This window comes from Aplidium turbinatum, chromosome 17, assembly GCF_918807975.1.
Source record: "Aplidium turbinatum chromosome 17, kaAplTurb1.1, whole genome shotgun sequence".
NCBI lineage: Eukaryota > Metazoa > Chordata > Ascidiacea > Aplousobranchia > Polyclinidae > Aplidium > Aplidium turbinatum.
In genome coordinates, this window is record NC_137488.1 from 2922347 (window position 1) to 2946848 (window position 24502).

At 39.2% G+C, this 24502-nt stretch overlaps 1 protein-coding gene across 1 annotated transcript; it reads left to right on the forward strand.

Annotated features, from left to right (window-relative positions):
- The first annotated feature begins 4414 nt into the window (after positions 1 to 4414).
- LOC145786598 (aminoacyl tRNA synthase complex-interacting multifunctional protein 2-like) lies at positions 4415 to 22999 on the forward strand. Its single transcript, XM_082598282.1, has 5 exons — positions 4415 to 4577; positions 14950 to 15084; positions 15730 to 15819; positions 22067 to 22199; positions 22457 to 22999. Exons 1-5 carry the CDS (start codon positions 4458 to 4460, stop codon positions 22825 to 22827), a joined length of 849 nt encoding a protein of 282 aa, XP_082454408.1. The 5' UTR covers positions 4415 to 4457; the 3' UTR covers positions 22828 to 22999.
- Positions 23000 to 24502: the final 1503 nt, after the last annotated feature.

The following is a 24502-nucleotide window of genomic DNA, read 5'->3' on the forward strand; positions in this document are numbered from 1 at the left end:
TTGCGTCTTCAAGTATTCCAGTGACGACGCGACAACCTCATCCTCCGATACAGCATCTGATGATTCCGATTCTGACAGCTAGTTCTTTATCAAACAGACTCGTGTTTGCTCGCAGTATCTCAATTGTGCCGAAATTATGTTAGTGTAAACGTAAATCGAGGCAATCATCTCGCAGTGAGATATTAATTTGTTACTGGTACCTGGTTGAACAATTAACGTTATTTTATGATAATTCAACGTCACTAGATGTCGAATTAATGTAAAACAAACGTAAATTTCTTCTTGGGCATTGTTACGCAGGCAGCAAAATTCGTTATTTTTGCATTGACTTCACGTCTGTAGACGTTGAATCAATGTAAAAATGATGATTTTTGCTGTCTAGGTAAGCAATGTAACCCGCCAGGAAAATTAAATAGATTTGTGCTGACTCGAACGTTGAATCAACCCAAAATTAACTTACTTTTTCCCCCTGAGTTATTTAACGTAACAGCGTGCGTATCGCTACTTTTGGTATTATTACATCACAATAAATCAAACAGTGTGGTCGTGATAGACTACTCTAGTATGTTTTCGCGTCTCGTTTTTTCGATTCAACATCTGCAGACGTTGAATCAATGTAAAACCGACGGGTTTTGCTAGCTGGGTTGTGTGCTTTTGTGAATGCAAGTGCAAAATCGCCCATTACGTTACCACAGAAACCCTTCTAGTGGGTGGAAGTCGAGTTGCAACCGTGTTTATCTGTCTACTATTCTTTATTCACATTGCAAAACATTTCTGCAATCTTGGAACAACAAGTGCATTAGTCAGACATAAATACAAACTTGCAAACACGTTGACAACTAAAAGTAGCCTACTTCGGTTATTTTATCTATAAAAGAAAACCGTTGTGTCGAATAGCACTAAACGTGTGTGGCGAAATGTTTGATGGCAGGCGTTAGAACTTCGATCAAAGCATTTTCCCGCAGGGTTCAAAATGTTCTGGGAGAGAACTCCTTTCCATAAAATTGGCGGCTTTTTTCATCTGTATTTCTGAACATCTGATCGGAAACTAGGCTGTTTTCTACATGTGAAAAACTTTCATAGCAAGTATCCAACAGTCATTTTACCAGAGCAATATTGTTAATTGGCTCAAACGGCGAAATACATTCTGGCATAGACGTTCACAACTCAACGTAGCCTAGGTTATTTCATCTATAAAAGAAACCCGTTGTGTCGAATAGCACGAAACGTGTGTTGCGAAATGTTTGATGCCAGACGTTGCAACTTCGATCAAAGCATTCTCCCGCAGTGTTCAAAATGGCGGCGCTGACGCCTTGGGAGTTTCTTGTGTGAAGCGTCGCTTTTAGACCTTGCTTTGAAGTAAGCTACCGGGCGCAAGAAAGTTTACGTAAGTCAGCACTCTTATGATTGCATCACGTGATGCCCCCCCCCCCCGATTGTTTCTCGACCTGACGACGTTTAGTCCTCTCTCAGTTTTTTTTTCCTTTTTATTTTCCTTTTTTTTTCGTTTTTTTTTTTTTTCCGTAACGCACGGCGTTTGTCGAATAGTGATGGCGCGTGTCGAGTGACCTCGTCACCGAAAAAGGCAAAAATCGCAGCCCTGACTCTAACCATAGAGTAATCTATGCTCTAACCCTCGCTGATTGCAGTTTCTGCAAACATTTTCCCGCAGTTTCCGATTACCCTAACCTTAGAATAATCCATGATCCCTAACCCTCGCTGATCGCAGTTTCCGCAAATATTTTCCACAGTTTTCGCTAACCCTAACCCTCGAGTTGTTTGCGGAAACTCCGATCAACGACTTCGGCTTTGTGCTATTAAACTGCGATCAGCAACTTCGGCTTTTTTTAATTTTTTTTCTCGATCTTTTCAGGGTACAAACTGTTCAGGGTACGAACTAGGTTGCACCCAATTTATATATTTGTTATCTTATTGTGTATGCTATAGTTAACTGAGTGATTTGTTTACATTGCAATATATTCTCTGCGGGAACGCTAGTCTGCTAGCCAATGGCTAGTGAAAATTTGCGCGGACTAGTAGAAATGTTGCAGTACTAGTCCGATTGGCTAGTGAAAATATTCGCCGGTGAAGAAGAGCTTGTTGTCACTGTGTAATTGTGTAATATTTATATGTCCCCAAGCTTGAACATTTCCAAGCTCATACGACGAAGAACATTTTTACAAACAATATTTTATTTGACTTTTATTTTGTTTTTTTCCCCTCTTTGGATTGCTACCTTGTTGTAGTTGACAAGCTTGTGTGCCTCCGTGACCTAACGAGTTATGCGGGTCTGCTACTATTCGGTGAGTCCGATTCGGTGAGTCCGATTCGGTGAGTCTGATTTGGTGAGTTCCTAACCTCTAACCCCTAACTCCAAACCCCTAACCCTAAAACGGCAATGATAACTAGGCTACGCTACCCGATAATTTATAAAAAAAAATTGAAATAATCCCCCGTTAAGGGATCGGACTCACCGAAACGGGCCATTCCGGAGTTATGCTGACCCAACAAGTCTGGCGCTGACGGTACAGGCCTAACCAAACGCAATCCATCCAATAGTCCCCTTCTTTTGACTGTGAACGAATATTATGTATTGTATCACCCTGGCGATTGGCATGTCATCTCGTACTACAGATGCACACAATGTAATACAGACGAAATCGGTTAATCGAATCACCTATTTGCCAGACGTTTTGATACGATTATACGATTGATTCGTTTAACCAATTTACTAAAAAAAAGGTTTATTGTGAAGGGGTGTAATTGTTGGGAAGATGTCTGTGCTGACTAGGCTGCAACGCACATTACAACTGATGCTTCCTACAACTGTTTACAATTCTGGTTAAACTTTAAAGAGTTTACTAGTTCTGTGTTTACATAACACTATGCTGTATGTTTCACCCAGCAAAACTGGTCCTTTTTACATTGATTTATCATCTGCAGACGTTGAAACAATGTAAAAAAGACCAGCTTTACTGACTTGGCTGAGCAGGTATGATCAAAGCATTTTTCTGCAAACTGCGGCAATCGGACTTGTTTTCATCTCACCGATCTCTGTGACGTCACAAGGCGAACTTTGACCGTTGACGTTTTTGATTCAAGCGTACTTTTTAGCTCGTACCAGCTGTGTAGTTTTGAGTATGGAACGTGGCCTAGGAAAATAGTGGTATGGTAGAAAAACACCGCTCACACACATTGTTTTGAAATCGCAAAGTTTTTTTTTCAAGTCTTTTGCGCTGTCTGGTAAATTAATTAATTTGCAATGTTCTTCAACTAAACGAAACTGCACAAATGAAATTATGCACTGCATTTCACAACAGTAGGCTACTTTTTTTCAGCAATTTAAAAAAAATTCTCCAAAGTTTTCTGGTAAAAACTTTTGGACATGCTTTCCAACACTTCCCTGTTAAGCCGAAATAATTTGTTCATGTCCATTCCTTGGAAAGCCAGTCGCCGACGGATGACATCAAAAGCATTTAAACTTCTTTAGTGTGATTATTCCTTTTGTGTGCTCTTCTGTTTTGATGAAGCCCAGCTGTGCGAAAATTGGTTCTTTGTAGTGCGATGTCTAGCACATAAGATTATGGCCTGGGATTACAGACACTTGTCTTTGTTTTGAGCGCATGCCTCTGTCTCACCTTTGCTTCATTTCGCCTTTGAACATTGCAGACAATAATGCGAAGCAAAAAAGAGACATTCTCTTTTTGCTAACGGGTATAATTATACGATTAAATGAATGAAGTATGCAAACTAGAAGCAAATCCTGATGCTTTTATCCGACTTATTCTTTTAAGCGGTATGCGCTTAACCGATGTTTTTACTTAACATCAGATTGGATTTGGTTTGGGATTTCAGGTTTTGATTCAAATAAACGATTGATACGTTTAAGCAGTATACTATTAACCGATTTCGTCTGTATTACAACATAAATAAATATTAAGCACACACCGCAGTCACCGCATGCCACATTTATTTTTTATGTTTTAAAATTGCATTGTTTGGGTCTGTAGTACGATAAGGTGTTTTTGTGCGTATTGTTGCTCTCTTATGCGTACTGAAATCCTTTACTTTAGTTAGTTTCAGTTAAGCCAAAACACTTATCTTAATACATAATCAGACAAGTGAAAAGTCAGTAAACTGATCAGACTAGTGAAAAATCATGCGGGCTAGTGAAAACGGAGAGCAACTAGTCCGGTGGGCTAGTGAAAAAAAAAGTTAAGATCGACCCCTGCTCTGTCAGTGTTTGAGGGACAAATGATCAATTCCCTGCCTACCCATAACTTAATATTGTATAATTTATAGATCAAATGCTGATGATAATTGAAAGTTTTTTCTCAATTATTGGGCAACTGCATACACCAAATAACACTTTAAAATCTTATGATATAAATAACAATAAACTTTGTATATTCAGGTTTGTTGGGTGGTAAACAATTAACGGAAACATTGTTACCAATATGGCAGCCATGTATAGTATGAAGCCTCACTATACTGTTCCATCAAATATTGATCTCCCAAATAGTATGTATAAACTTCCAAGGGTTCAAGGTGGTGAAACTGTCCTTGCTGATTCTCAGGTACCAGTAATATGCTGTAATTACTGTATACAGTATTTCATACAGTAAATTTTGATTAAGTTTTGATTTTCTAAAAATATTGATGGATAGTTTAACTGGCAATGTGAGCAGTAGTTCAGGCCCTTAGGGGAATCTTTAGGCTAAACGTGTTACACGTTGTTTTTTTGCATATTTTTGCAGTTGATTAACCCAACTTTGATTTTAGTGGGTGCCGCAACTTTTTGGGTCACGTGATCAGTGATCACTGATCACCCCCAAATCGGGGATTTCCCCAGAAATCACGTTTCAGCTCTTTTTACGTCATTTTTGTGCAATTACATATTTGATTTTTGTATATTTTAACTTAAAAAGCACATACAAATAAGTGAGACAAAATAAACACCAAATAATTTGACTGATGACGTCATTGTGACGTCATCACATATATTTTTTTGCTTTTTTAACCTATTTTGGTCGTTTGCTGTTGGTTTTAGTTGGAGTACCGGTTACTAAAACCATTTCACAATTCCTAAAAGTAGTTTCGTCATGGTTGCATCTTTTATGACGTCATCATTACATTATTAAAACTAGACAACTTCAAATTCAGGAACCAAAGGTAAGTTTATTCCGAAAAAAGCGATCAAATACTCTCATTATAAGTTTTGCAAATGCTTAAAATTTTACAATTGCAAGCAATAACAATAATTCCAGTACAGTATGACGCAATAACGACGTCATCAAGGGAATAACCAGAAGAGCAGCTACCAGGGGTGAATTTCCCTTTTGGTCATGCCACTTTAAAATTTAAAATAATATGTAGGCCTAATTATGATCTACAAATCAAATTAATACACGACCCCAGATGATGCAATGTCAGAGTCTTAACACTGTTAATTCAAGATGAAAAAACTAGCGGTTTTCGATGTTAAATTCCTACCACACGTAATTTGATGTTAAAAAAATTCGTGTACGACAAGTTTTTTCAAGTTACAAGATAGAGTTTAGAAAGTCAAAAGCTTTTCTTGAATGATCAGTGTGGATTGGAGATGAAACGTCAATGTGGATTGAAGATGAAACATCAGAGAGGATTGGATATTTTGTGGTCGAATTGCATGTTTCGTACTCGCATGAACAAAGACTTGTGCATTTTATGGATTTTTTCTTACAGGAACATCGAGAGCCACAAGTAGACTGACAAAACGGAACAAGCTGATTTGCATCATTATGTTTCCAACCCCAAGCTAAAGGAGAAGGTAGTTGCTGAACATTTACGAGGCTTGATTTCCGTATTTCAGCTTGATGTATCGCTTTGCGTGTATGTTGCATCAGAGCAGCTGACGTTGGTGGCAGCTTTTCAATAGTGCAAGTGCAACCATTGGTAAACATCATATAACGGCATTCGTCTACATCCGTGATAGTAGGACCATTGCCATAAAGAGCTATGACATACTTTTGTATGTCATTTATAGAACTAGGTGAGCTTGAGAAATTCAGAGAGTTAAATAAGCCACACATTGCGGTAAGATTAAGCATCCAACAATCCCAAGCCTTTTTTTCCAAAGACGAAACAGTATCACAGATTGTGATAGCATAAAACAAAGGTAAAGAAGCGCAAATCATCGGAGATTGAGGTGAAGATGAAACAATATCATGGATTGGAATGAAGCGAGTTTTTTCTCCAACTCCAAATTCAACCCATAGTTTACAGATTTCTAACTTGTCAAAACACGAAATTGCAATAATTACTACATCAGTATCTACTGTTTTGGCTATGGCATCGGATTTTCCATGTTTCACATGGAGAAACATACGGGTGTCTGCCTCTTCGTGATCACATGGGGAAACCTCAGGCATGTCCAATGTTTGATTGTTAAGAGCTGTATCTAACGATATTACAACAATCGTAAACAAGTTTGGATCGACTGAAGTTATCACAGCTTGTTGAACCAGTTGATATAACGCAGTTTTGTTGCTGTCATTTCCCAAAAACTCAGACCAGTTGAGAGGAAGACGAGTATTACTTGTGACAGCCACGTAACATCCAGACCCTGTTTCTTGCAGAAGATAAGCCTCAAAGAGCTACTGCCATCACAGAACATGCCAGCAGTGTGATGTCAGCCGATTATGAAGTAGTGAAAGAATCTGCCTCGAAAACCGATCACTACGTCCTTGATAGTGTTGGGCGATATATCGAATTTTCGATACGATACGATATCTTTTCAATATCGATATTTATTTCAATATCGTTCGATATTTTAACTATTACAGCCCTAACTCGTAACTGCAAACCCCTACAAAACCGTTGCCGAGGCCAAACGGCAAAAGTTGAAATTGCATCGGCAATTGCTATGAACGTTTATTACTGTACTAAAAAATTGTTCCAAAACATGTAAAACGAGAAGCGAAAAATATACTAGAGTAGTCTATTCCGACCGCACAGTTTGATTTGTTGTGATGTAATAATACCAAAAGTAGCGATAAAGCGAGCAACGCGACACGCACGCTGTTACGATAATTCACGTTGAATAACTCACGGGGAGGAAAAGTAAGTTAATTTTGGGTTGATTCAACGTTCGAGTCAGCACAAATCGATTTAATTTTTCCGGCGGGTTATATTGCGTAACAACGATGCCCAATCAGAAATTTACGTTTGTTTTACATTAATTCAACATCTAGCGACGTTGAATTATCATAAAATAACGTTAATTGCTCAACCAAGTACCGGTAACAAATTAATAGCTTCCTGCGAGAAGATTGCCTCAATTTACGTGTGCACTAACATAATTTCGGCACAATTGGGCTACTGCGAGCAACACAAAGTCTGTTTGATGAAGAACTAGATGTCAGAATCGGTATCATCAGAGGATGAGGTTGTCGTGTCATCACTGGAATCGGACACATCAAGAGGCTCATCGCTTGGCTGTAAATCTACACTGTCTTCGCCGTTGTAGCGTGTAATATAGCGTCCACGTTTAGCCGCTTTCGTGCTTTGATACCCATCCACACGCCTCTTTCGCATAGCTCCATCAGGGAGTTGACTTAGGAGCAAATGTATGGCTGTGGCATAACGACTGGGAGGAATGTCTGACCCTAACCTTGCAAGCGCTCGTGTGGCCTCAGCATTTTTATTGCCGACGCTAATGCGCCATTCATGCATCTGCGTCGGCAATCACCTCGACACTTGCCGACACTAATTTCAAAGATTGAGAAACTCTTTTCTTAGTTAGAACAAAAATATCGAAAAGTATCGAAATATCGAGTATTTTTTCAAATATCGTATCGTTTTGTTTTTTTCAATATCGCCCAACACTAGTCCTTGATGGAGGGTTCTTGTTGCATCGAGTGCCATGGAAACTGGAGACAGTTATGGGTCTATTGCACAGTCGTATGCAGATTTTACCATTCGTCATTATCGCTTAGCAACGATGGTCTTTGATGGATATGGTGATCCGTCTATCAAAGACAACACCCATCAAAGACGCGGCATGAACGTCCACCCGGTTGTTCACTTTACTGTAGACACCCAGTTCATTGGAAAGAAGGAGCAGTTCTTGCCTCGAGCTTCCAACAAGGAAGGATTAATTTCTGCTCAACTGAGGAATAGAAGCTGCAATGTGATGAACGCTCCAGGTGATGCAGATGTTGACATCGTCAAGACGGCAGATGGACAGCCCTCATCGACATAGTACGACTTTAATTGGTGAAGACACGGACCTTTTAATATTGATACTACGCTATGCTGACACTGACCCAGACATTAAAGACCTCTACTTCCGCTCCGAAAAGGCTTACGCAACCAAGATACACGACATCAACAAACTTAAAGCAATCATCGGACCAGACATAATTATGCTTACAGCTCCTCTTCATTCACCGGTTGTGATTCAACGTCAAGGATATTTGGTATGGGGAAGAAGACGCTTTCAAGAAACTAGTGAAAAGTCAACCAATAATCAAAGAATGTGCAAATTGATTTATTCTCCCAAATCAAACAGACCACATCATTAAGGATCTTGGAAACAAAGCTATGACCGTTATGTTTGGCAACGATGGCAGTAGTAACCTAGAAACACAGCGATACAATACATTGGTCAAGAAAATTAAAACAGCCAAATCCTTTGTTCACCCTGAACTTTTGCCACCTACATCATCCTTTACCAAATTCCACTGCCTCAGAGTTTACTACCAGATTATGGTCAGGATGGGTAGGCTACTGACGATGGTATGGATGCTCTAGACTGGGGATGGAAAGTAGACAATAATCAGATGGTTCCAATCATGACGGACATGAAAGCTGCTCCGGACAACCTACTGAAAATGATCACTGCAATTGCGAATCGTGTTCACCTCACTGTAGTTGCCGGAGATATGTGCTACCATACCATGCTGGATGTGGACCATGCCAAACTGGTTCATGTGTCCATACAGCAATCACATAATTACAGACGATGACATCGAGAGTGACAGCGATGAGCATTAGTAATACTTGATCCATTTGTTTTCTTTACGCAGATTATGTCAAGAGTCTACATGACCACATCGTATGAGCTCTTTATGCCTGCTCAGTTAACCCAAATATATATAGAAATTTACCGGGTTTATTAATAAACAATACATTGTTATTGTACATTTTTAATTGTTTTGGCAGCCATCTTGGATTGCCATATTGAATTTATAGGCTATCAGATAATTTAACAATTCTGAGAATGGTCTCATTGACTTCACAAGGTATAAAAACCAAGATATAGACACCAAAACTACACGTTTTGGTCATATGATAACCTAGTTATGGTCAATTTACTGTTATTTTAATGGTTTGGCGGCCATCTTGGTTTGCCATATTGAATTTATAGGCTATCAGATAATTCAACAATTCTGAGAATAGTCTCATTGACTTCACAGGGTATAAAAACCTAGATATAGACACCAAAACTACATGTTTTGGTCATATGATGACCTAGTTATGGTCAATTTACTATGTTATTTTAATGATTTAGCGGCCATCTTGGATTGCCATATTGAATTTATAGGCTATCAGATAATTCAAAAATTCTGAGAATAGTCTCATTGACTTCACAGGGTATAAAAACCTAGATATAGACACCAAAACTACACGTTTTGGTCATATGATGACCTAGTTATGGTCAATTTACTATGTTATTTTAATGATTTAGCGGCCATCTTGGATTGCCATATTGAATTTATAGGCTATCAGATAATTCAAAAATTCTGAGAATAGTCTCATTGACTTCACAGGGTATAAAAACCTAGATATAGACACCAAAACTACACGTTTTGGTCATATGATGACCTAGTTATGGTCAATTTACTATGTTATTTTAATGGTTTAGCGGCCATCTTGGATTGCCATATTGAATTTATAGGCTATCAGATGATTCAACAATTATGAGAATGGTTTCATTGACTTTACACTGCTGGGTTTTTTTTTTCGCTGAGGCTTTTCGGTCATTTGTCCGAAATGACTTGAAAAAATTCGGTCATTTTTTATTTATTTCGGTCATTTTTAGTAAGGATGTGCCAATTAATCGGCATCGGTAGGTATCGGCATCGAAAGAAATTGCCGATTCTTTATCAAAGTTTCCTAATCAAAAGTAGCGCGAGCGCGTGGAAATACCGATCAAAGAACGGCTTCTTTGAACAACCGCATCAGCGTCAACGAGCATTCAGAGAGCGGTAGTCTAAATTATGACGTCACCACCATCTTCGATCAAAAGCGAACGAATTTTTAGCACAGGTGGCAATATTTTTACGCCTCAACGGAACAGACTTACTCCAGCAACTGGAGAAAAGTTGATGTCATTGCATTTTAATTTACGTGCCTTTAATTTTGAATATTAAAAAGCAGAAATGTTCTTTGTAATTATTGTTTAATCGTTGTAAAATTCGTAGTCACTGAAAGTTGCTTAATGTTAATATACTAAGCAGAGAGAAGTAAATTTTAAGTATAGGCCTGTTACGCTTAATGCGTTCAACAAACAATCGTGTGATTGCGCAAACGTAATTAAACCAGTTACACGGTAATCTTTTTTCACGTGTTTGCTAAGCAAAAAGATTGGCTGCAACTCGGTGTTCGAAAACAATACTAATTTCTTCACAAGATGTTTTTCTTTTTTCGCCTATTGATGCACTTTGAATGCAAGGCTGGTGTGTTACTTTTTTAAAGGTTTTTGTATATTCAATACCGCTGCGTTCATTTTCTTTTACACTCTAGTCTTTTTTTCTTCTTGTTTCTGGCACCTTCTTAAATTCTGCGAGAAAAATACTACAAACCGTACAAGATAATATTTTGCACACTGCATTAAGCTACATTGATTTTGCACTCTGTAAGCGATGGCAATTTGTCTCTTTTAACTGATTTCCGCGACAAATAAAACGCGTGTCTATCACCACTTTGTAGCGCGCAAGCAATGAAGAACTACCGTAAAAAATCACGCTGTCTAGAGCAGGCGACAAAGTGAACGCTTTTAGACATTTCAAAGGCAGCAACTTGTAACAAAATCGCAACCACTTGTATAGCACCAACTAAAAGCAGCTTTAATCATCATTTAACCAAAGAATCGGCATCGGCAAATATTGAAGAATCGGCATCGGCAAAAATTTTGTAATCGGCACATCCCTAATTTTTAGTCATATATAGTCAATTGACTATATATTTTTTCGGACATTTTGACCGAATTGACTATATTTTTTTCGGACATTTTGCTAAAAAATCGGTCAATGACCGATAAATGACCGAAAAAAAAACCCAGCTTTACAGGGTATAAAAACCTAGATATAGACACCAAAACTACATGCTTTGGTCATAGGATGACCGAGTTATGGTCAATTTACTGTTATTTTAATGTAGAGATGTACCGATATATCGGTATCGGCATCGGTATCGGTGATATCGGCCATTTTTTGAGTATCGGTATCGGCATCGGTATCGGCAAAATTTGGCCGATACTGTGGCCGATACTAAACATGTAAAAAAAAGGCGTTTGCTGCCGATTTTCTGCAGAAGCAAAGATATAGATTTTTTAAAGTAGTAACTAACGTCACATTGAAGTAGAAAAATAACAACCTGTTCAAATTTTTGATACCTCACACTCCCATGACTTCAAGCATTGTTTGCTTACAGTGATTCTTTCACTCAAACAAAACGTTTTGCTTCAGCAGTTTTGCGTTGTTTGATTCTTAAGTTGTGATGGAGACTCAATTTCTCCAATATTTATCATTTGTGTTTCTTTTTTACTTTCAGCAGAGAATAAAACCAGGCCAAGACTACCCAGGTGGTGGGAATGTGTAGTTTTGCATCGTTTTTGCGTTGCTGGACGTTTGAGGGACCAGTGTGCGAGTGTGGCTTGGTTGTTTTGGTGGTCTGGTTCTGTCAGTTTATGATTTGGTTTCCGCCTTTCGTTGTGGTGGACTCACCAGGCTTGAACAATGTCGTGGCGGAGTGGGTGGGGGCGGTGGGACTGCGAATCTTCACTGATCTAATCAATAAGTGGTCTTGTTGCGCCTGGGATGGCGGCCTCATTGTGGGGGGGAGTGTCCTTCCCCGCTGTCGGCACGGGGCTGGGCGCTCACTGGGGCGACGGTCTGTTGCGATTTGCTGGCCATAACGGTGTAGCTTCCATGCTAGCCATTTAGACCATCCAATCAACTATATGTTTCTCGGCAGCCGTTTTGAAGCAATAATTGACATCGACAAGAATTGAAATGGCTAGTGTGGAAGCTGCACCGTTGTGATTGGCGGGTCGCGGCAGCTCGCTGTGCTGGTGAGTGCTCACTGCTCAACCTTGTGCTGGTGGCCGGGGGGACGCTCCTTTCTTCGCAATGAGGTTGTCATCTTGGGTCCACGTCTTTTAGGTGCAGACAGTTAGGCGCCGGTCAGATAGGCGCGCACTCTGTGATAACATTTTGTGTGAAAAGCCTTGCCTTACCTGCCAAGCTGATACAATCTGCAGACTTTACTAGGAATAGCACCTAAGTGAACGGGCGCCACAGTGCTCCTCACCTAAATATCTAGACGCCACAGTGTGCGCACCTACTTGACCGGCGCCTAACTGTCTGCGCCTAAAAACTTGCTCCGCCTAAAAGATTTGTGGTCCCATTGTTTTCTTTTTGGGCCTACTTATTCTGCCATGACATTGTTTGGGCTTGGTAAGTTTGTTGCGGCTAAGGGTGGAAGTTGAATCGCCGACTGGTGGAGCCGGCTTGCTGGGGGCAGCCGAGTTGCACGGGTTTTTTGAGTGTTTGGCGGGGTGAGAGCGATGCAGAATTGTGTGTTTTTGCTACCTGGGTAGTCTTGGCCTGGCAAAAGTTTTTCAACCAAATGACAAGCGCCCTTAAGTTGCACATTACTTGTCGAATAGTTTTTGTACGACTACACAAATCACTTGGTTTACATTTTACATCTTATTATCAATTATGATTAGCCTATTTGGAGAGTTTGCGCAAACACTTTTTTTTCAGAAACCCCAATTATGATGCAATGTTTCTTCCCTTATACCCCAATCCTCAATTATGGTGGCCTTTCATTACTAAAACCTACTATTATGACACAACAATGCGGTTGAGATTGGATTCTTGAATCTTTAATGAATTATGCCAATTGAAAGCTTTTTTTAATAGTTTTATGCAAGTAAGGTAAAACTTAGCATTTGATATAATTCCTTGCAAATACCAAAATTGCTTCTTTTTGTAACACCAAAGTATCGGCCAAAATATCGGTATCAGTATCGGTATCGGCCTAAAAAAGTGATATCGGTATCGGGATCGGTATCGGCCAAAATATTGGTATCGGTACATCTCTATTTTAATGGTTTGGCGGCCATCTTGGACGGCCATATTGAATTTATAGGCTATCAGATAATTCAACAATTCTGAGAATAGTCTCATTGACTTCACAGGGTATAAAAACCTAGATATAGACACCAAAACTACATGTTTTGGTCATATGATGACCGAGTTATGGTCAATTTACTGTTTTGTTCAATGGTCTGGCGGCCATCTTGGAAGCTATCTTGAAAATAACCACTTTCCGGAAGTTGGATTCCTTAAGATTTTGAATATGTTAGTACTGACACTCAATACTAATCAAATCAGTTGAAAAACCATTGGTAACTTATTGTAACCAAAAAAGTAACACAAACAACAAACAAGCGACTACAATAAGAAAAAAACAAGCAAAAAATTAATACATGACGTCACAATGACGTCATTAATAACATAATTTTGTGTCATTTTTATCTCGTGTATTTTGTAGTGGCAGTCAGTCCAAATGTAAAAAAATAACGTATCTAATTGCATAAAAATGCCGTAAAAAGAGCTCAAAATTGACTTGGGGGGAATCCCCGATTTGGGGGTGATCACGTGACCCAAAAAGTTGCGGCACCCACTAAAATTGAAGTTAGATTCATCAACTACAAAAAAATGCAAAAAAACAACGTGTAACACGTTTAGCCTAAAGATGCTCATTTTTGCCCCTAAGGGCCTGCACTACAGTGAAGTGAATAATTTCTGGGCAAAACTGTTGCACAATAAAACAAACATACTTCAACTAACAGTCAGAAACTTCAATGAATGGATCACATTGGATCAGTGGTTTAAAGACTGTTGGAGATACCCTAGGCTATGTGGAATTGCCAAAATTAAAGTCTCAAAACAGATTATGTGGTGATTAATATTCATCCAGCTGTCATATTTTAAGTGAATGAAGTGTAAAAGAATTCTTAACCTGAATTTCAAGTTAACTTTAAAATGGGACTTTGTTATAAAACTTCCAGTTTGTATAATATGTCATCTTAGTGGCATGATAATATTTACAGAGTAATGCTTTGCATTTGAAAGGTCAATCTTGGTAACTTATTTATTGTTTGGTTTTGAGTTTTTATCCTCAGACTGACAAAGCCTTGGTAGGTTATTCCTGGTGGCTTCGCATTGTAGAGGCTCTTGACGCAGGGCCGGTTACTGAGATTGGCAGAGTGAAGTTTCCGATTGTTAAAGTGTTGTTGCCAGGAAATTATTTCATCCAATAGATGCCGTTGAAAGGAGAGCGGTCCTGAAAATGCATTGCTCAAGCGCACACCCCCTGACCTGAACCAGCGTGCCGTGTGATTTGAGTTGTGCTCCTAACCACTGAGCTAACGGTGCGGACGTCTGTTAGTGAAGTCCAGGACAAATAATGGCATAAAAAATATTTTTTGAAAAGATTTCTTTCAACCAGACACTTTAATTGATAATATTATAGTTAACAAATAATTTTTTTTGTAGAGAGTTTGCACTAATCTTTGAAACAAGATGCGTCATGCATCAACAGTTGTACAGAAAAGCTCAAAACTCCATGTTTGGTTTATTGTCATGTTTTCTTATTCCTTGCTTTCATCAGGTTCCTTCAGAGTTAATAACATTGAAACGTCGACAAGACGACCTTATTGCAAAACTCGATGGTCTCATCGAAGAAACCACGTCATTGGATGCCTCAACTCAAACAAATAGCTGCTTGAGTTTATTTGGTGACAAGGTTTGTTTCATACACTTTATTATTGCTGTTACCACTTTGGACCAAGGGAAGGGTCATATGCTTTTTGTACTAACACAAACAGTCATCATTTGTAACAGGTTCATGTTTAAATATTTGGTTTGGAAAGCTTGCAGCTATTTTGCAACAAAAAGATTTCAGTTTTCTCATGAAATTTTACACATCGTCAAGATATGTTCAGGTTTGCCAAGGTTGAAAGTTGTGAAGTAAAAGCGTCATAAATTATCATCAAGAAATCTAGGCCTAAATATGGCAATAGGCTGTAGTGGCCTACACAGATCACGGTTGCTTGTCTGATGTGCGTAAAATCTTTGATACAGTTTTCAGATTTATCTAATGAAGTGTTTTTATGGAACGTACGGATTTGTACGTTTTTTTTTCGTATTACAGATACTGACACACCCGTACAATCGTACATCTCCAGTTTATGATAGTGTTATCTATTGGCGCTTTGGACAAATTAATTAGGTTCACGTTGTTTCAATTGGAAATTAAACACCATCATTGCACAATTTGACCAGTGGAATTTGCCGCTGTTTGGTTGTGCAATGTGCGTACCATAGACGACGTTTTCTCTAAGTACTTTATAGAATTCGTTAACAAAATAAAACTCACCAATCGTTGCAGAAAGAAGCAATCACCGACTTTGTCATCCACGCCAGTCCTGATCGACCTCCGCGATCGCTCAAATTCATCCACCGATTGCTGTCGAAGAGAGTAAGTGAATGCTTACAAGTTTCTGAAAACTGCTTTGACAGTTGAGTTTAAACTTTAGAGTGAACACGTGGATTTATGTAAATGCAAATAAAAAATTAACACTCATTTACAGAATATAAGAAAGAAAATAAAAGAAAACTGGTTTAAAGTAAGGATGGGCATTTTTGAATAGTTAAAGAGCCTATTGACACATATTCTAGATCTAGAATATTTATACCAAATTCGAATATAATTCGGCTTAAGTAGCCTAAAACTGAACTTGAAACGACGTAATAGAGTAAAACAGAATACGCAGAAGTGCACATTCGGTGCTCTAAATCGGGGTCTGCTACTATTCGGTGAGTCCGATTCGGTGAGTCCGATTCGGTGAGTCTGATTCGGTGAGTTCCTAACTTCTAACCCCTAACCTTAACTCCTAACCCCTAACCCTAAAACGGCAATAATAATTAGGCTACGGTACCCGATAATTTAAAAAAAAAATTGAAAAAATCCCCTGTTAAGGGATCGGACTCACCGAATCGGACTAACCGAATCGGACTCACCGAATCGGACTCACCGAAACGGGCCATTCCGCTAAATCGTGGTTCCCGCGCCAGGTGGTATAACACAGGAAAGCAGAGGACGAAGATTGATGTTAGTTGTTGAAGGTTTAGTGAACCAAATAGACCGAGAGCCTACGACAGAAGATTTCACCCCATAAGGTACAAAAGGTTTGAGCCCTTGAAGTTACTGGGGTCAACCATGTCACTCACAAAAAGTATGGAAGATTGACCGCACCGGGTGGATCTGGACCCTAGAGCCCCCTAAAAAGCCCAAAAAGGGGGTTAATTTCACCCCATAAGGTACATGGACCAAACTTGGTGAAAACGAAGTTCTATGTCAGGACATCACAAAAATATCAAATCTAACAATATTTTCGAGTGGAAAGGTGATGTAAGACTCCCCCCAAAGTGACCCCCCAGGGGGTTAATTTCACCCCATAAGGTACATGGACCAAAGTTGGTCAAAACGAAGTCTTATGTCAGGACATCACAAAAATATCAAATCTAACAATATTTTCGGGTGGAAAGGTGATGTAAGATGCCTTCAAAGTGACTTCCCTTAATGTGACCCCCTCGGAAGGTTTATTCCACCCCATAAGGTACATGGACCAAACTTGGTCAAAATGAAGTCTTATGTCAGGACATCACAAAAATATCAAATCTAACAATATTTTCGGGTGGAAAGGTGATGTAAGATGCCTTCAAAGTGACTTCCCTTAATGTGACCCCCTCGGAAGGTTTATTCCACCCCATAAGGTACATGGACCAAACTTGGTCAAAATGAAGTCTTATGTCAGGACATCACAAAAATATCAAATCTAACAATATTTTCGGGTGGAAAGGTGGTGTAAGATGACTTCAAAGTGACTTTCCTTAATGTGACCCCCTCGGAAGGTGTATTTCACCCCGTAAAGTACATGGACCAAACTTGGTCAAAACGAAGTCTTATGTCAGGACATCACAAAAATATCAAATCTAACAATATTTTCGGGTGGAAAGGTGATGTAAGATGTCATCAAAGTGACCCCCAGAGGGTTTATTTCACCATAGAGTACATGGACCAAACGTGGTCAAAACGAAGTCTTCTAGGGCACCACAAAATATCAAATCTAACAATACTCTCAGTTGGAAAGGTGATAAAAGACCTACCCAAAAGTGAATCTCCTCCTATAGTTTAATTTACTTCATCCCTTTCTCGAACCAACCTTGGTGTAACGAAAGTGCTATGCCAGGACAGTACGAATGGATTAAATTTAAAAATATTTTTATATAGGTTTTGATGAAATACATTCACAAGCTGTCCCATGATGCATGAAATGGAACTATAGCCTACTTTACAAAAAGTTTTTGTATAAATCATATTAAGTCAATCGAAAAAAGGCAACAGGACATGACAATACATGGCTTTGTAACACCAAAAACAGAAAGTACGTAAGAAGCATATAGGCTACAGTAGCCAGAAAATTGATCCAAGATCTTGATACCACCACTAAATGTGGACTTAATCGAACAACTGACTATCCAAATCAAAACGTTTCGAAATGAATCATTTGGAACGTTAATTTAGGCAGTAATGAACATTTTCCAGCTGCTACAATAAATAACCCAATAAACCCAATGTAGTAAATTTTTGTTTAATGCCATTTGCTTCATGTCTCCAATCAGTTATTGTAACTGTTCATTCATAAACAGAGATTGTTTGAGCAAATGTAAACGGTAACTCAATTGGTTAGCGCGTCACTTCTGGAACGAAGAAGCTTCAAGATCAATAGCGGCGCTGGTTCGACTCTCGGGGTGTGCGCTTGAGCAACGCACGTTAAGGGCTGCTCTCCATTCAGCGGCATCTAATGGATGGAATAATTCCCCGACAACAAGCCTTCAACAATCGGAAACTTCACTCTGTCAATCTCGGTGACCGGGCCTGCGCCAGTGATTCAAAGCCTCTACAAGTATGCGAAACTGCCAGGATTAAGCTCTGCAAGAAGCTTTCCCAGTCCGAGGATAAAGATTCAATCAATCAATCACTGGTGTCGCTTTTACTTTCTTCGTCTTATTCTTCAGATTCATACAATTCTCCTGTTATATACAGAGAAATAAAGACTGTACGAAACAATTGCTATTATGCACTACAGATATGCGTAACATACAATAGTAATTTTATTATCTTTTACAGACGTCTATTTTTCTTCGAATAATGCAACATTGCAACTTACTATTAACTGGAAAAAGTTCAACATTTATTTGTTATTTAGTGCACCCAGGCATTTTTCTCAAGATTGCAGAAACTATTGGTTATAGGTTCCTAAAACGAAACTTTACAGCCAGTTATTGGCTAATGTTTACAGTAAGAAAGTAAACAACTGATAGACCAGGAGAAAGTTTTATATTTATAAAGGGTAACCCAAGCGACATCCAATGCTGTTTACCTTCTTCTTGACTTTCCTGGATGAGATCAGATTCCACGCAGAGACATCTAAAGATGCTTTATACCTTTACCTTCAAACCACACCACTTTATAAGAACCTCCTTCTTCTTTCCAGCCATACTCTAGCAGCAACGTTGCTGCTTGTTCACTTCTAGTTGAAGATAACCACCATCTTGTGATGAGATGTGTGCGCCTTGTCTTCTGGAGAAGTACTCGTAAACAAAGTGGTAGAGTACTACTATCTACAGTAGCTTCTGGTATGCATGATATCCTTTCATTTTCTTTTTTGGGTTTGTAGCCGTCTAAAAACATTTGTAAACGGACTTCGTTGACATAATTAATTTTCTTGTTTTTGTACATGTTACACACAAAGTTCTCTATGGCGATGATAGTGTCTTCACTAATTTCTTTGTCGTGTCCGAGTTGGCTAAAAGCTGCCTGCGCTTCGTGGTTTGCTTGGAGTAATTTCAGCGGCCGCACTTTCCCTTTCCTGCTAAATGACGAGGTGTAATCAGAATCTGTAAAGGCATGATATGCAGGTAAACACTTGCAAATCGTCACTCCAAGTGCGGTAGGCCTATGCAGCTGGTTGATGTTGATGTACCGCTGCGTGTTATTGCTTTGCAAGCCAGCTTCTATCCATATCTTTAATGAAGGATCAAAAGTTCCATAGCAACCTAAGCCAATTACAAGACAGTCAGTGTCAGACGTGCGGATAACCACATTGCTTGGGGCTGGTACATCGCAGACAGCTTGCTTTATCTCTGTATATAACAGGAGAATTGTATGAATCTGAAGAATAAGATGAAGAAAGTGAAAGCGACAGCAGTGACAATGAAGAATAAAGAAACGACCGTTTACATTTACACGAACAATCTCTGTTTATGAATGAACAGTTACGATAACTGATTGGAGACATGAAGCAAATGGCATTAAATAAAAATTTACTGCATTGGGTTTATTAGGTTATTTATTGTAGCAGCTGGAAAATGTTCATTACTGCCTAAATTAACGTTCCAAATGATTCATTTCGAAACGTTTTGATTTGGATAGTCAGCTGTTCGATTAAGTCCACATTTAGTGGTGGTATCAAGATCTTGGATCAATTTTCTGGCTACTGTAGCCTATATGCTTCTTGTGTACTTTCTGTTTTTGGTGTTACAAAGCCATGTATTGTCATGTCCTGTTGCCTTTTTTCGATTGACTTAATATGATTTATACAAAAACTTTTTGTAAAGTAGGCTATAGTTCCATTTCATGCATCATGGGACAGCTTGTGAATGTATTTCATCAAAACCTATATAAAAATATTTTTAAATTTAATCCATTCGTACTGTCCTGGCATAGCACTTTCGTTACACCAAGGTTGGTTCGAGAAAGGGATGAAGTAAATTAAACTATAGGAGGAGATTCACTTTTGGGTAGGTCTTTTATCACCTTTCCAACTGAGAGTATTGTTAGATTTGATATTTTGTGGTGCCCTAGAAGACTTCGTTTTGACCACGTTTGGTCCATGTACTCTATGGTGAAATAAACCCTCTGGGGGTCACTTTGATGACATCTTACATCACCTTTCCACCCGAAAATATTGTTAGATTTGATATTTTTGTGATGTCCTGACATAAGACTTCGTTTTGACCAAGTTTGGTCCATGTACTTTATGGGGTGAAATACACCTTCCGAGGGGGTCACATTAAGGAAAGTCACTTTGAAGTCATCTTACACCACCTTTCCACCCGAAAATATTGTTAGATTTGATATTTTTGTGATGTCCTGACATAAGACTTCATTTTGACCAAGTTTGGTCCATATACCTTATGGGGTGGAATAAACCTTCCGAGGGGGTCACATTAAGGGAAGTCACTTTGAAGGCATCTTACATCACCTTTCCACCCGAAAATATTGTTAGATTTGATATTTTTGTGATGTCCTGACATAAGACTTCGTTTTGACCAACTTTGGTCCATGTACCTTATGGGGTGAAATTAACCCCCTGGGGGGTCACTTTGGGGGGAGTCTTACATCACCTTTCCACTCGAAAATATTGTTAGATTTGATATTTTTGTGATGTCCTGACATAGAACTTCGTTTTCACCAAGTTTGGTCCATGTACCTTATGGGGTGAAATTAACCCCCTTTTTGGGCTTTTTAGGGGGCTCTAGGGTCCAGATCCACCCGGTGCGGTCAATCTTCCATACTTTTTGTGAGTGACATGGTTGACCCCAGTAACTTCAAGGGGTCAAACCTTTTGTACCTTATGGGGTGAAATCTTCTGTCGTAGGCTCCCAGACTAAAAGGGTTATCGCGTCAAGATCTTCTCGCTAATACAATATTTTACATTCGTGTATAAACTGTATATACTTATTTTGTGTTAAGCAATCAGTTTAACGACAAGGCAGAAACAATCATTCATACAACACATAGGAATACTTGTTTTCATCCGAGCCCATCGATGCCTGATCCAGGCAAGACAATTGAGAAGAATCAGTGCAAAATATCGCTAATTTTAATCCAATTAACAAAAAGCTTGTGTTTACCTTTTCTTAATGTTCAATTGAAGATAGTTTCATCTAAAGCTGAACAGAGTTGCCCAAACAAAGAATATTTCTAAACCAAACTTTGTTTTGACGTCATGTGCGTAAGTTTTGAAATCCTAATAATAACAATAGCGCTCTACAATAGCTAAGGTCTATCAGCGAGACTGCGACACTACATATTTTCAATTCTCACTGCATATTATGCAATAATGCAAGAAAGAACACCATCCGTACCATTTTTAAAAGTCTCTGATATTGCCCGGCCTGGAATTGGCCCAGACGACCTAGCACTAGAGCGGAAGGCGATTACCAAACCAATGACCAAATCAACATAGTGAGTACGACGTCTACATGAAAAGTTGTCTATAAACCGAATCCTACAAACTATTGGATGCGAATCAATTTGGTACCGTATAACGGCACAACTTTGCCTGGTAGCTGACTTTTCCTAAAATTTCTGAGTTGAAGTCTGACTACAATACGGTCTTTCATGATTTATTGGTTTTGTCTAATGGATGACATTGTTAGATGCTATCTATTAGACAAATCCAATAAAACATGAAGAAGAAGAAGACCATATTGTGGTCAGATGTTAACTCGTAAATTTTGGGCAGTTGTCCACACGGGCAAAGTTTTAGTGTATCCTAAATTGCCCATTCTTACCGTAAAGCAAAAAATTCTGGTGAATACTTGTTTGCTTGTTCAAGTTTTCGCCCCTGTTTCATCAATCTATCTGTGCGTAGTTCAAAGTTTTATGGAAGGTCCACGCACATTCTTCATTACTTTCTCCTCTTCATCTCGATCCCAGTTGGGCCAGCGAGGAATGTTTGAATCGTGGCTCAAACGACGTAGTGGTTACGATTATTTTCAAACAAGGTGAGTGTGTTTGGCTTGTCACGAAACTTCAGCGTGGTTGTCACACCTGTGCTCCTGCGAACCTTCTGTGATTACACTTGTTCTATCATTTTATGCAAGCAAACAGAACTGATGCTGATTGAGATCGTAATTATCCCTGCAGTTTACGGTTTCATAATTTCATTGCATTGGCTTTAACGTCACATTTTTCCTACTGGAGAAAAAATTGATACGAGAACAATACTTATTACTTATTCAAAAAGCTACTTTATTTTTAGTCGATGGAGGTTCTCTTGCTTTCGTCAGTCCATCAATGAATGTTCCAATTTGCGGTGAATCCAACATAGCGCGCTTGTTCGGTCGATACCTTGGCCTCTACGACAGCAAATCCGCCGCTGCTAACCTCACCATGAAGACTGACGTCATCTTGGATGCCTGTGACGTCATATCGTCTCCTGTTACGTCTAACGCTGAAAAGTCAGCAGCAGTAAAACGCTGGAGCCAAATCTTGGCTGAATCATGTTGGCTTTGTGGCGGAGAGCCGTCTCTTGCTGATGCTGTCGCATTATCAACTTTACGAAATTCTGGCTTGAAAGTTGAGTGTCAAAACGTCAAGAAGTGGCTTCATAATGGGAATGATCTGATGTAGAAAATTTAAAAAAATTCTCTCTCACATAAGATTGTCTACCTTTGCTCAGTATCTGGTAAACTAAAGTAAACCAAGCTACTGAAGTAGAAAAGTAACACTCTCGTGAGTCTCATGTGGTTTTTCGTAGTGCGCCTTCATAGTCTATTACCGTAAATAAACTTTCGCTGAGGTAGTTTGGTCTAAGAAGTACGTTATGTCTGCGTAGACAGTAGACACCAATATATCACAAGAGAACAGTAAGCCAACCACAATGAATAATGCTGAGAAACAGGTATTTCTCATCGTGCAGTGGTAGCCCAGTATCAATAGTAGCCCATCAAGTCACCTCTTCCTCTATCTTTGTTCTCAGAAAAGCTTGAACAATTGAACATTTCGATTCCAAATCGCGGCGTTCGAGCAGAGGTTGCAGATCCTGTCCTGCCTACGCAAGTAGTGTCGCTGCAGGAACTGAGCTGCATTTACGTCTAATTTTTCTTTTTTTGTTGGTATTCTTTTATGGTGGAGCTTTAGGCAAATTAAAAAGGTCACGTAGGCTACTGGTGTATACAATGGTAGAGGAGCATGGCTGATGACCTCCTTGTTGTGGAGACGTGGTGATGGCAGATGAGTCTGATTGAAGATTTATTGTTCCTGGAAGTTGAGTGGATGGGTTTTCAGTATCCTCACCCCCATCTCGATGACCCAGATCAGCCATGCTTTCCTCAGCATTTGCATCAAATATGCCAGGTTCATTTGCCTGATCTTCAACTGCAGGCTAAGTGTAAGAATGGGTCGATCGTAAACGTCTGCGGAAACAAAATCGTCTTCAGTGAAGTTATCACAGTGTTACGGACAATCGTTCCCCAAACCAAACGTCACATAAAACCGTTATGGTCTACTGAACCTGGTGTCTTACGTCATGGAAATTGCTAAAAAATGAGCCGAGATTGCACAATTCTTTTGTAACACCTGTAAAACATTGCACAAACCATTTCAACACCTGTGAAATTGCATAACAATGTTTATTACCGTTACGTCACAGAAGCTGGTTACGTGCATTTGAAATATCTCAAGTCAGTTTCGTCATTTTAGAATCTTCGTTCAAAAGGTTGGTCGAATATTAAAACTGTTTTGCTTGTGCTTACGAACTAGACGAAATTTCCGTCTTTTATCCTAGTAATTTGTATTGTGGTGACAAGTTTTAGTGGGTAGGCTACGGTGTTTCCTCCCTCCTTTTTCGACAGCTCGTTGGCTTTTTTTTGCTGAAATACAATTCTTGAAAGACGTTTTCAGAAGAGTAATTTTCGGTGTCATCGTATAGGTACAGACTAGGGATTGTAGATCATAGGGATGCGAAACTTCATCCGCTTTTGGCTTTATCCGCAACACTAGAAGGGTTACGTTTTTTTGTAATTTACAAAATATTTTACTTTTTATGGGTTATATAAGAAGAGTGAAGTTGGTTTTAAAGTAATTTAAGGTTTTTAGTTGAAAGCAAGCCAGCAGTAAAGCGTAAAAAAAATGTCAAATTGGCATTTGACCCTTCTAATGTTGAAGGAACAACGGAGTTGCGCGTCCCGTAATGTACCGTCCCTAGTACAGACGAAAGGATTCGGGAATTTTATGTTACAACTTTCCCACGAAGATATTATGGTTTACCGCTGTGACCAAACGGAAATACTGTAGCCTATTCTCG